At 36.8% G+C, this 14,729-nt stretch overlaps 2 protein-coding genes across 6 annotated transcripts in view; one reads left to right on the top strand and one right to left on the bottom strand.

Moving 5' to 3' along the window:
• Positions 1-14,729, bottom strand: part of lbhl (LBH regulator of WNT signaling pathway, like) — a 489,980-nt gene that overhangs the window by 204,453 nt on the left and 270,798 nt on the right. The gene's annotated exons all lie outside the window — the stretch shown is intronic.
• Positions 1-14,729, top strand: part of sphkap (SPHK1 interactor, AKAP domain containing) — a 140,693-nt gene that overhangs the window by 89,181 nt on the left and 36,783 nt on the right. For all 5 annotated transcript variants that reach the window (XM_079874332.1, XM_079874335.1, XM_079874336.1 and 2 more), the window contains one exon: positions 3,771-3,873. In XM_079874332.1, coding sequence (XP_079730458.1) covers positions 3,771-3,873 — 103 coding nt within the window. The remainder of the gene's footprint in view (positions 1-3,770; positions 3,874-14,729) is intronic.

Here is a 14,729-nt window from a genome sequence, read left to right as displayed (position 1 = left end):
TTATTTTATATAAAATAATGTTCATAAATCATTTTCATAAGCTTAAACCTCTATAACTTTTTGTTTGACTTTTTTAACTTTTGTTTTTTACTTCAACAAAAATCAGCCAAGGGTCTTTAAAATGAGACCAAACTTAAAGGGGTGGTTCAGGATTTTGGACATCGGACCTCATTTCCAAGTTAGCATGTGTGTTATTTATCAGTCCCTCCAGAAAAACGCGGAGTTTTTTTGTGATTGTTGCGGGCAAAAATCCTTGATGTGCGGCACGTTTTCTTAAAAAATGCGATGGAATATGCGGGATATTTATGCAATTTTATGCGATGAAATTGCGGGAACTTGCAAAAATTCGGGAACTTGCAAAATGTTTGATGAAAAAGAGAAAAAAAAGTGATTCCCCCAACACCCTATTCACTAGGGCCTAGGCTACTACTTTAATGTAAAGAGTCATTTCTTATTACTTCCTATGATAAGCAAGCATACTACATCACATAAAGTGCTGGGAATATTGAAGTTCTCATCTTGTTTTATTGCAGACCTTAATAAACACATGGCTCAAACTTACAAAACATTGATGAGTCGAACAAGTTCTGTAGCTTTACAAAATGAATATGCTACAACTTCTGTAAAAATGAATAAATAAAATATAAAAAAATAAAATGTGTGCTGTCATGTAACACACTGGGAAACTGCTTTGCGCGTTCTTTTGCGCTTATGTTTGTTGGCAAATGAGAATGATTTTGCGGGCTTCATCATGGTTTCATCGGCATCGCGGGGTTTGCAGCTTTTCAATGATGTCGCGTAATTACGTCACTTCATAACGTTCCCGTGGGAACAGGGGAAATGGCTGCGCTTGTGTGAAGTAAACGCAACATTTTTCAACTTTCTGCTAAGATATATGTGACTTTTTGCAACGAAAATGCAGGGATTATGAAATCATGCAAGCCCGCATATTTTGCGCGCGGAAATCTGCAATTTATGCGGCGAAAGTGCGGCGTATTTGAAAAAATGCGTCCCCCGCATAAATATGCGACTTTGGCTGATTATGCATTGAATCATGCGATCGCATAATCACGTTTTTCTGGAGGCACTGATTTATCAGTGGAGACAGTTTTCAAAAATTTTCACCCAGTCCTCCCAGTTGCATAGTTCGCCGGTGCTAGGCTAGCGCGAGTCAACGGTAACTGCTAGCCTACCATTAAAACAGTTTTACCCACTCCACAGTACACCAAAAGCAAATAAATTATAACGCCAGACTATCGATGTAAATGTCTATTGAGAGAATAATGTTAGAAATCAAACTACCCTTGCATCTTAATGATCACATTACATTTACAGGAACTAGTTTCTCAGTAGCGGTGGAATTTTACTTTGCTCCGGTTAGTAGTACTGCGCCGAAAAGTAAACACAGAACAGAAGCACACTACAGTCGGGACGTCTAGCTAGCTAGTAGTAGTCTCGGTTGCCTAGGTAACTTAATATCACTCCGCCGCTGCTGTAGACTGCTTATAAATACAGGGAACAAAGTATAACTATTGCAATGCAATGAAAGGGTAGTTTGATTTCTAACATTATTCTCTCAACAGACATTTACATCGATAGTCTGGCGTTATAATTTATTTGCTTTTGGTGTACTGTGGAGTGGGTAAAACTGTTTTAATGGCAGGCTAACGTGCACCGTTGACTCGCGCTAGCCTAGCACCGGCGAACTATGCAACTGGAAGGGCTGGGTGAAAATTTTTGAAAACTGTCTCCACTGATAAATAACAACCAGGCTCACTTGGAAATGAGGTCCGATGTCCAAAATCCTGAACCACCCCTTTAAGTCTGTGTTCGAAAGCTTCAAATTTTTGTGACAGTTTTTTGACGTGGACATTTTTGTCCTCTAAAAACTTCAGAGTATCTTTTTTAAATTGATGCACAAGGCTCATTTAGTGTCATTTTCACCCCCTATTATTTTATTTCGACTGGGAAACACAATCTTATGGAAGTGTATGTTGATATACACTAGACAGAAAAACACAGTAAAAGTCCCCACTAAAGCTATTAGATACCTTTATGCAGTAAAACTGTATTCCAGGTCTTAAATTCTGTGGCTCCCAAATGTCATTTGTGTTTTTCAACTTGGCTTTGATCACATGAGATGAGTAATTCATGTAATGATCAGATCGATTAATGCTCCTTTTATGGTGCTTATTCGTTCTGTGCACAAACATTCTGCAGGGAAAATGTATGAATATTTATAATATTATTTATAATATAAACAAAAGAGGCTAATTTGTCTGTGTTGAGGGAGAATATGGAGGAGCTGAGATTGAAATGTTCTGGAGCTGAAGAGTCTATGATCTGGGTAATGCTGTACTTCTGTCACCTCAGAGGATTGACTGTTTCATCCTCACTCAGTGTGCCCCCAGAGCCAATTAATCTGAACAAATTTAATTAAATAGTCCATGTTATTTTCTTTTCCATTCGCACTCTCACTGTCTCTTTTCACTGTGCCATTATCTACAAATGTCATGTGAGAGAGAGCTTCATTTTATTTCCGACATCTAAACTTTCAGTTTCTAAAAGTTGCTAACCCATTCTAGCACTTCAGGTTGTCAGGTTGTCCATACAGAAATACATTTTTAGCAATAACTTATAAACCTTTAAAGGTGCATTGTGTAATATTTAGGAGGATCTGTTGACAGAAATGCAATATCATGTACATAACTATGTTTTCAGTGGTGTAAACAGACCTTACATAATAAACTCTTATGTTTTATTACCTTAGAATGAGCCATTTCTATCTACATACACCACGGGTCCCTTTCCATTGAAATAGCCATTTTGCGCCACCGTGTTTCAGTGGCCCTAAAAGGACAAACGCATTTCGTCACTATATTGTTCTTTGTGCAAAGAAGCTAGCTAAAGTCAGTGAATAAAACACTGGCACAATGATGAACAAGTAACAATAATATTCGCAATAACATAATTTTACTGAATAATTAAGTAAACAAAATTTCTAAATTTATCTTTGTAAAGAAACCTCATTGCTTAACTGGCGACTCTCTGCTGTCTCGGCCACCGTACCTTCTGTTGGTTGCAATTCGCAACCTCACCACTAGATGCGCTAAAAACCACACACTGCACCTTTAAAGACAGACCTACTGTGAGTTATCAGGTTGTTAATCGGTAGTTTATGCTTTTGTTGAAGCAACCCGTCAACTTATTTTTTAAATAATTGTATTAACAGCTGAATTCCTGGTGAAAAACTACATTACCCATGATGCAGTACAGAAAATTCCACAAATCAGAGAGCCAACAGAGCTCTAAAGCTCCGCCCACTCCCATGAAGCGCTGCAAATGACTCAGAGTCGATGCTGTCAACATACTTGAATATTTGTTTATTTATGCATCTTTTGCAATAAACCTAACAAATTTATTGTTTCTATAAATTCACAACTTTAAACACTTAGTTTAAACACTTAGTTTTATATTTATGTTTGTCTGATTTTCAAATAGTTTGTAATGTTGTGATTCACCTCATAGCTGGTTGGTTTGGTTCATGGCTTATAACGCTTAAAAAAATATATATAAATAAATATTATATATAAATATATATATATATATATATATATATATATATATATATAATTAAATCCCTATTGGAGAAATGAATTCCAACAGAAAATTCTTCCAGAAGCAATGCCACAGAGAAAGTGGATGGTCACTGTTGCACTCTATAGAAGTGATTGTGGATTCAGTTGTTGTCTCTCTCTCTTTTTCCACAGTAATTTCCAATCATCTGCCATGTTTGAGGGGTCGGAGTCCGCGGACACACGGGAAGTCAAACCTGACAGCACCCTTGGGTCCTCTGTCTCCGCCTGCAAGAAGGTGTGTGTGTGTTGTGTGTCACATCATGCCAGTGTTAAACCTGAAACATACACTAATGCAAGTACATGAGCACAAGCACTTCCATCAGTGTGAAAGCTGTTTAGTTGGCGTGCAGAAGGTTTTGGCCCAAGGTACCACACCATACTCACCAGGTGAGCTCTTGTTCTTGAACACTAGCAAGAATCGCATGCTCCAATCACAGTGTGATTAACATGAAGCCGTGCTCATTGGCTGACTGCTTCCACTTGTCCAGGGAACAGGGACTTTGGCTTTTTGCCATCAGCGCTTTTTACTCTGTAGGCAGCTGCACTACAAGTCAGGTTACATTAGCTGATGTTCTGCCAGTGCGAGAGAGACTGAGAGTGTGGCAGAACAAGCGGCGTGATTAGCCCAATATCTCCCTTGTCTTCTAGCTCTTTTAACTTTGTCTCATTCAGCCAGGCGCTTTATTAGTGGGTTGGTGCTAAAGGAAAGCGTTCCCTGTGGGAGCAGATCCAGGATCAGGAGAAGAGGAAGTTACAACAGCGTGACAATGCACTAATCATTTCTGTAGCTCTCATGGGAGCTGTTATCAGATTAAGTGGGACTGGTCATTATTGATGAGCACAGGTTCGGCACCCTGTTTAAAGAATTGTATTATTAATATATTATTATTCTTTATGACTGATACTGATACAGCTTATTTTTACTTTTAAGTGTCCAGTATCCACTATGTAGTATTGATTGCAATAGTTTTTTTTTTTTTTTTGGTTTGACATGATAGATAGATAGATAGAACGATAGAACGATAGATAGAACGATAGATAGATAGAATGATAGATAGAACGATAGATAGAACGATAGATAGATAGAACGATAGATAGAACGATAGAACGATAGATAGATAGAACGATAGCTAGATAGATAGATAGATAGATAGATAGAACGATAGATAGATAGAACGATAGATAGAACGATAGAACGATAGATAGATAGAACGATAGATAGAACGATAGATAGAACGATAGATAGATAGATAGATAGATAGATAGATAGATAGATAGAACGATAGATAGAACGATAGATAGATAGATAGATAGATAGATAGATAGATAGATAGATAGATAGAACGATAGATAGAACGATAGATAGATAGATAGATAGATAGATAGATAGATAGATAGATAGATAGAACGATAGATAGAACGATAGATAGAACGATAGATAGATAGATAGATAGAACGATAGATAGATAGATAGATAGATAGATAGATAGATAGATAGATAGATAGATAGATAGATAGATAGATAGATAGATAGATAGATAGATAGATAGATAGATAGATAGAACGATAGATTGTGTCGTCAGGACGGCGACACAGATCACTGGCCACAAGAACATCCAGGCACAGGAACAGTTTCTTTCCACAGGCCATTTCCCTCCTGAACACTTAACATGCCCCCCAAAGCATATGCCTGTAAGTGCAATACTTCCACTGTCTAGTGCAATAAACTCAGGTGATATTTATATCTATATTATTCATACTACAAAATACTGTAAATATGTTCATAATCTGTAACATGCACTAGACTCCCACTGTCTAGTGTAATATTCTCTAATTCAGGTGATATTTATATTTATATTATTCATACTACTCAAATACTGTAAATATGTTCATAATATGTAAATGTTTATTCGGACTAAACCCAACTGTGACCCTACTTTTTTACTATTTATACTATTTTTATTTTTATTCTTTTAAATTTATTTTATTCTTAGAATTGTATTACTATGTTTCTTGTTGTATTTGTATTTGTATATGTGCACTGGAAGCTTCAGTACCAAGAAAAATTCCTTGTGGGTGCAAGCACACTTGGCAATAAAGCTCTTTCTGATTCTGATTCTGATTCTAGATAGATAGAACGATAGATAGATAGAACGATAGAACGATAGAACGATAGATAGATAGATAGATAGATAGATAGATAGATAGATAGATAGATAGATAGATAGATAGATAGATAGATAGATACAGTAGATAGATAGATAGATAGATAGATAGATAGATAGATAGATAGATAGATAGATAGATAGATAGATAGATAGATAAATACAGTAGGTAGATAGATAGATAGATAGATAGATAGATAGATAGATAGATAGATAGATAGATAGATAGATAGATAGATAGATAATATGCATTATTAAATAATAATAATTATAACTATTATTATTAAATAATGAATATTTTGTTTTATTCATGTAGTGTGCTAAATATATATATTATTATTTTTAGTAGTAGTATAGTATAAGTAATGAGCATTATTATGTTATTATTGGTATTAATATAATAATAATTAATGGTATTAACAGTATGTTAGTAATATTAAATGCATATTTTGATTTTATTATTGTAGTGCAATTGTTATTCGTTATTATTAATTATTTTATTATTATGGTATTATTGTTATTAGTACATATACATAATACTAATAATATAATAATAAAATATACTTATTGAAATCATAATGAAACAAGTTGTTTGGTCACAGTAAAGATTTCTTTTGGGGTTCGCCTTGATTGCGCTTGTTATTTGAATCAACATATTGAAGAAAAAACAATACTGACAAAAACATCCAGCTTTATCACACTTTTGTGAGTGTTTGGCTTTCCATGCATTTCTATACGAAACAGACCGCGTGACTACGAGGAAGGATTGCTGTGAGAGGTCATTTAATTTGGCCAGCAGATCGAATAACTTCTCCATTTCTAAATGAAATAAATACACATTAATCTCTTGCGCACTTATCCCATGTGTGCTAATGATCACCCATCTGCCGAAGGTTATCTTTCATGTAACGGCATATTAGCTCTGGCGGTACTTTAACCACGGTGAACCATGACGCAACTGTCCCAGCGACCCTGTCATATGGTCGACTCTGCCAGGAAAACAGTGGGTGCAGATGGCACACACAGCAAGGGCAGAGAAAACACACACATGAGCACACACATAAAAACACAGATACAAACACCCACAAACTCGAATTAAACAAAGTAAACACATGCACTGTCACACACACACACACACACACACACACGCACAGGGATATGTGTTTACTCCTTAAATACACACTGAGATAATCAATGCTTACTTAGCCACACTGATAATGACTCAAACTGAAGGTCACACACTAACAGAGAGGGTTTGTGTTTGTTTAACATACCAGTAGTAGTGGTAATTCAATTACAAGTCTATATTTATTTATGTAATAGCAAACATTTTCAGTTTGCATTTACATTTTGCATCAAACCTTACTACTGTATGTGCTTTAATGAAGCATGAGTTGAACACATGACCTACACATATACGCAGTATTAAGCAGCGCGGTTCACTGACTGACCTGACACACTCTTAACCTTTCATTAATAATTCATAATAGTTAATTAATGACGTGGTTACTTGTCTGTAAAGCTGGTATGTTACACACCATTGACAGCATGATGGCCTGAAGTATGAGGCCATATTAAATATTCATATGTAAATTATAATAAAAAAAATGACCAATCGCCACAGACATGGAGAAGTCAGTGGGTGCTTGCTTGCCGTGGGCCGGATTGGTTAGAACGAGATGCTTTGTGTGCTGAATATTTGATTGAGGAGAAATGATTTAAGACTGAGAAACTGAAAAGATATTAAATTTGTGCTTATGTGTATTGCAACAATTCAGCTCATATTAAAGTAATATGCACTGTATGGAGATTATGCGTAACACACTTCTGTATTCTGTAAACCAGGTCGCATCACTTCCGGTTCAAGTTTTTTGTATGTGCTTTGTTAAATATGTAGCGATGTACATATGTAACTGATGTCCACCACATATGCAGATTGATATCTAAAAGTTTTTGTGTTCCTTCTTCTCACTAACATTCAGATATTAAAATAAAACGCCAACAATAAGGTTAGCTGCTTACTTTAAAAGTAAATATATATCTCCATGAGTTCATACTGCTGTTAACACTTTCTCTGATATAAGCAGATGCGATGTTTTATTCCTGTGACATTCGGCATAAAGCCTATTCTATACTGCTAACTAAATGTAGTTTTTTGCTTGTTTGTTTATTTGTTTTTGTACAATATATGGGGAATTTGTAGCCTAGAAATCTAGATGCACCCTAGCGGCAGCAAAATGTATTTTGCAGCCAGGGTAGTCTAGCAACTCTCCGTTGACTTTCGGAGCTGTAAAAACCTAAACTGGGTCAGGCCAATCACATCGTGTATAGAGTAGGCGGGGCGGGCTTAACATAATAACGACAGAGTTGTGACGGTTCCCTGCTACTTGAAAACAAAGAAGAGTTGCTGCTGCTGGCAAACAGTCTTTCAAATCGGCTTTGGCCGCGACTCTGGAGGACTTGGAGTTAAGCTTTTCTTTGAGAAAAGAGCAAAGAACGGCACTTAAGTCATTCTTAAAAAAGAAAGATGTGTTCGTAGTTTTGCCGGCCAGATTCAAAAGTAGAATCTATCAACTAACGTTAGCTCCGCTGTTGGGAAAACGCTAACGATAAATAATAATCACCATTTGCCCATCGTACATCAAGAAGGCACGTCTTTAAATTCAGTTCATTTGACGTGTGTGAACTGTCCAATGGCATTTCTTAACACAATTGACACATGGATCAACAAAAGCATGTGACAAAAAGATAAAGAAACGCCGTTGACAAATGGATTAAGAAAATCAATTGACCTCTGCTTTTTTTTTTAAATGCAATTTAAAATGAGTTACAGAGCCGGACAGTAACGGAGTACATTTACTTGAGTACAGTACTTAAGTACAATTTTGAGGGATCTGTACTTTACTCGAGTATCATTTTTGGGGAGTACTCATGACTTTACTCAAGTACATTTGAGAGGCAAATATTGTACTCTTTACTCCGCTACATTTCTATCCATAACCGTGAGTACCCGTTACTTCTTCTAAAAAAATAATAAATAAAAAAAAAAGGAAAAAAGAAAAAGCGAGCGACAGTGCGCGAGAGAGACCGAGTGTGTCTGCGCGCGCGACCGGCTCTCTCTCTCTCTCTGCTCGTTCTTTCAGTTAAACATGCACCCTGTCACAACACAAGCGCAGCAGTTCATCTACTTTACTCACCGATCAAATAAGACTTTGGCGGGTATGGGATCAAATTCCCGCCAAATATATAGTGGTCACGTATAAAAAATAATAAGCGTGAATCAAAAATTTAAAAACACATGTAAAAATATATTGCACAAACTGAAAAAAAGAATGCAAAATGATCAGAATAGCAAACAACGTGGTCACGGATGAAAATATAATAAGCGTGAATAAAGAAATAACAAGCATGAATAAAAACTTCAAACACATTAAAAGTTATTTTGCACAAAACTTAAACTTATGGTCATGCTTTGTTAAAAAGTATGGTTTTATTACTGTGTACTTTGTGCTTTCTTGCATTTTCTGCTCATATTTTACTCTTTTGTACGCTTGTGATGTTTTTCTCTTCGCTCTTCTTTCTATGTTCTGCACTTGCTCTTCCAAATGTTGCAGTTCGAGTTTCATGTAAATTAGGGCGGGCTTAAGCGTCACCATTGGTCCACTAGTTCTAGATTGACAGATACTCCTCTAGCCAATCAATCGAAGAGGGGAGTTGACGTCACACCAATGCGACTCGTGGTACAAGCTGTTTATGTTTGTACAATTTCTTCAATTCCATTATAATATACTAAAATGTTATTTTTCTAATACTTTTATATACTGTTCAATTTCTTATTTGTGCTTTGATATGTGCATTTATTAAATTAATTATTTTCGCTTGGCATACCACCGCCATAGACTGTAAAAAAATCGGTCACCGCACACTTCAGTGGGTGGTGCGCGCCCGTGAAGCACTTCATTCTGAGTAAATATAACAACAAAGAAGCACTGCTGCACTCTCTTTTATTTCATTTTTACATTTTTATTTCATTTTTATTTTTACAGGAGTGCTACACTTACAAGGGAAGACGGCAGTTCAATTTAACTTTACAAAGACTTTCAAGCAGTAAAGCTATCTGAACTCTGGACATAAATAATTAAATTCATTTTTTTTGAGATACATGAGAATGTTAATGTGCACACTGGTAATTGGTGTTAAACAATAGGTATTACTTGGCTCATGATGTCAATATGTTAAGGCTGCTGTAAGCGAAACATCCTGCAATTATGAAACACTACAATTCGTCGCAAAAACTAAGTTAAAAACGGCCATTGTCTGAAGACTTTAGGACTTTGACCTGTCGCCGCTACGCATTGCCTACCTTTTTTTTATTAACCTCGCCAAATTTGACAAGATTATTGAAAATGATTGTGTTACAGAGAAGATATAGAGAAACCAGTTGAATTTAATACAGTGATTTATTACAAACTTACTGTGTTTACTTACATAGCTACATAATTGCATATTACTTTAGAATTAATGTTTTAAATATAGCTTAAAATTTGAATACAGCAACATCTCCATCAGCGATAGGTAACGTTGTTTCTAGAGTGCCGCTGTCCTGCAGAGTTTAGCGTCAACTCCGATTAAAAACCTCACCTGTCTTAAATATCCTAAAGACGATGATTAGCTGGTTCAGGTGTGTTTGATTATGGTTGAAGGAGCTAAACTCTGCACCCAGGACCGACATTACACATCCTTGTTATTGATTAAATATGAAAGTAAAACGGCCAGTATTGGTGGCTGCTCGGAGAAGATCGACGCTCGCGGTGCCAGGTCAAGTGCATTAGAGGTGAATGATGGATCATCAGACAGGCATAACTGTAACAGGTCGTTGTTAGGATGACGAATTTAACTATACCATATTGCCAGGTATACGTATACCGGCAACAGTTTGAGTTGCAGGCACACATGCAGTTTAAAGGTGTCCTGTTGATGGTCGTCTTCCCCTGTATAACATAGACTGTAAAAAATAGCTGTATAACAAGTAAGCATCAGTAGCCACGAGTCGCATTGGTGTGACGTCAACTCCCCTCTTCGACTGATTGGCTAGAGGAGTATCTGTCAATCTAGAACTAGTGGACCAATGGTGACGCTTAAGCCCGCCCTAATTTACATGAAACTCGAACTGCAACATTTGGAAGAGCAAGCGCAGAACATAGAAAGAAGAGCGAAGAGAAAAACATCACAAGCGTACAAAAGAGTAAAATATGAGCAGAAAATGCAAGAAAGCACAAAGTACACAGTAATAAAACCATACTTTTTAACAAAGCATGACCATAAGTTTAAGTTTTGTGCAAAATAACTTTTAATGTGTTTAAAGTTTTTATTCATGCTTGTTATTTCTTTATTCACGCTTATTATATTTTGATCCGTGACCGCGTTGTTTGCTATTCTGATCATTTTGATCAGTTTGTGCAATATATTTTTACATGTGTTTTTAAATTTTTGATTCACGCTTATTATTTTTTTATACGCGACCGCTATATATTTGGCGGGAATTTGATCCCATAGGCGGGCGCTAAATCAAGTTCAATGCAGGAAAATTCATGCGTGAATTTAACCGAGTATTACATGACCATGCACTCGCACAAATGCGACCACATACAATTTGAACTCGCACATTCTCAATAAAATGGTCGCAGCATATTTGTTCGCAGTCTGGAACCCTGTGATTTGATTGATGAAAAAAAGAGAAACTCACATGTACACACAATTGTTAGCTGAATTTTCTTTTCTGATATTACACATTAATGTAAGCTGAGCATTTGCGTTGATGTTCTTGAGTATGCGGTGTGTTTAACACAGTCGGGTTCAAATGTGGGTGCAAAAAATCCATTAAAACTCTAGCAGAGGTTTGTCAGAGCGTTGCCATTGTGCTATTGCCTTGTGGGCAAGTGAAAATGTTAAATAAAGCAGCATGGTAAAAAGATGAAAATGACTTGATTTTACTTTCAATTTCTTTACATTCTCCAAGGTATTAACTAGGGGTGGAACGGTACATGTATTTGTATTGAACCGAATCGGTACGGGCGTCACGGTTCGGTACATGAATTTACACGGAGAATATACACGGTATAAAAATAAATAAAACTCGCGTGCAAATTAATTAATGTAATGCGGAACTACTGTTAGATATTGATAGATATCGTATTGAACCGAATCGGTACGGGCGTCACGGTTCGGTACATGAATTTACACGGAGAATATACACGGTATAAAAATAAATAAAACTCGCGTGCAAATTAATTAATGTAATGCGGAACTACTGTTCTTTAGGGACACCTAATCTGTAGCCCCGCCTTAAGCTAGGTTTGTTTATACCTTCTTATACTGTCCATGATACTGTCTATGGTTTATACTTTCGCCTGCCTCCGCAGCGCGAGCCTCCGCTGACCGCGCGCGCGCGCGCCTCCCCAAATGGACGAGGCACTTCGCGCTCGCCGGTGTGTATTCTTTGAAACGACAGGGTGCGACTCGGTGTAATTGTCCTCTAAACCATCAGGAATCAGCGGTGAGAAGTAAGGTAGGCTACACTCGTGAATGTTTATTTTAGTAAAACAACACTTTAGTACACCAAAACCACACAACAAAACAATCGTGTAAAGCAGTAAACCAGATTATTCCTTGTGACATTAGAAAAAAAAAATGGATATGAAACGTAACCTACAACTAAATTAACGTTATCTTACATAATTTCTAAACATTTTTATTTAGTTTTGTGAACCTTTTTATAAAACATGGCCATTTATTTTTATTTAAAGGGCTGATGTCTGCTATTGTAGGCTCATTTTGTTAATGTAAGCAACTAATTTAGACGCAAGAACTGGGTGCCGGTGCTGTGAGATGAACATGCTCGGCCAGATTCGGCTCGAAGTCGTGCGTCTTCGGATGCGGAGCCGTGCGCGCTAAAAAGCCGTGAACTGCACACCACCAAGCGAAATGTGGCCTTGCACACCCAACGCGCATGACCGCCCACACCACAATGACGACATTTTTGCCGCGCGCACCCTCGCGCTCGTGCGTCCGCAGTCTCCGCACATAAATAAGAGATGCTTTATTTCCAGTTTTATAGCTGATTGTCTTATTTTGTTTACATCTTACTTTACACACTTCAGGGCAGGCTGTTGCAGCTAGCTCAGGGGAGAGACTGTATGACACTAGATGGGACAGCCTGAGACATGCACAATAAAAAAAAAATGCCTTCTGCATTTTTGTTTTGCTTTTCCCTCCATTGTACCGAACCGTGATGTCTGAACCGAGGTATGAACCGAACCGTGACTTCTGTGTACCGTTCCACCCCTAGTATTAACATTAACATTTTTCATAACTCCATGTAGGACGTTTCTGTACATAAATGTAAGCACTATGGCAGTAGTAATGCAATATTTAGAAAATGTACTCTTGTACTCTTGGTACTCAAGTACTTTTAAAAACAAGTACTTCAGTACTTTTACTTAAGTAGACATCTGACTGTAGTACTTTTACTTGTACTTGAGTAAAATTTAGCAAGGGGTATATGTACTTTTACTCAAGTAATGAAGCTGTGTACTCTGTCCGCCTCTGATGAGTTATTAAAGTGTTTTATTATTACATTTAACTAACATTTTAAACATGCTTACGACTTCATATCAGCTTGAAAAATTAAATGAACCGTTTTAAATGTTTTTTTGTCAATTTGACCCATTTTTTTTTTATTAATATGTTTTAATTGATTTAACTGACTGACTTTTTTTTATGCCACTTCTAGTCCTCTATAGTTTCGAACTGTCCGGTTAGGTATGAATTTAAAAGAAAACAGAATCCAAAAATGTGAAAAACCTCAACATAAAACTAATACATGCAAAAGACATTTCCAGGTCAAGTCACCTTTATGTATATAGCGTTTTATACAAAACAGATTGTTTCAAAGCAGCTTTACAGAGATAACAGGAAAATTACCCATTGAAGTCAGTTCAGTGTTGATTCAGTTCCGTTGTAAAGATCATCAATTATTCAATTCGTTTATTTCATCTAAAGCAGTTCTGTCATCATCCAGCTCAGTTCAGGGGCCGTATTCACAAAGAATTTTAAGGCTAAAAGTAGCTCCTAACTGGCGAATTTAGGAGCAACTCCTAAAAATAATGGGCGTGTCACTCGTAACTTTAGGACTCCTCATTTTTTTGACTAAGAGTAATTCACAAAGCATTTTAGCCCTAAAAGTAGCACCTAAGTCTGGGACAGCTTAAAAGAAGTCGAGAGGACTCCTAACTCACTAAGACCTATTCACAAACCGCTTTTTGTGGCATTTCATGTTGCGATGCTTTGAAATGCGTATGTGGCGGCTACAGGAGCTTCCAATCGCGAGGGAACAATTTTGCATTGTAGGCATAACTAGGGATGTAATAACGCCACCAACAACAACCAAAACTAGGCTACTCATTGCATGTAAACTAATTGTAACGTTTCATTGTGAATCAAATTAAAATGTTCTTCTCTTTGCAAACGTAGGCAGAGGCATATAGTGACAGATTAATTCAATAATGTTGCAAAGATGTTGCATCAATCCATATGTTTCATTAGGCTACTAGGCTATTTGTTTTGCCTTACTCTTTATTCATTTAGGCTATTTATTCAGTTATTCATCATCTTCCGTCCTTCGCACTACTTGTGTAGCGCACGCACTCTCAGACCTGTCACCTGTCACTCATCATCGTAGGGGAGGAGTTTGGAATCATTCCCGCGTTACAATCATCAGCCAATCAAGGTGGTCACTTCAGTCAAGCTCGTGCATGAGTAATGACGTCATCCATAGCAACGAAGACAAACTCTTAGTTTAGGAGTTGTCATTTTTCTTTACTAAGAGTAGGTATGAAAGGCGTTGTGAATAACTTTTAAGAGAAAA

Source organism: Squalius cephalus, assembly GCF_949319135.1.
Source record: "Squalius cephalus genome assembly, chromosome: 6".
In the NCBI taxonomy this organism is placed as follows: domain Eukaryota; kingdom Metazoa; phylum Chordata; class Actinopteri; order Cypriniformes; family Leuciscidae; genus Squalius; species Squalius cephalus.
This window is presented reverse-complemented; position numbering and strand designations above follow the sequence as displayed.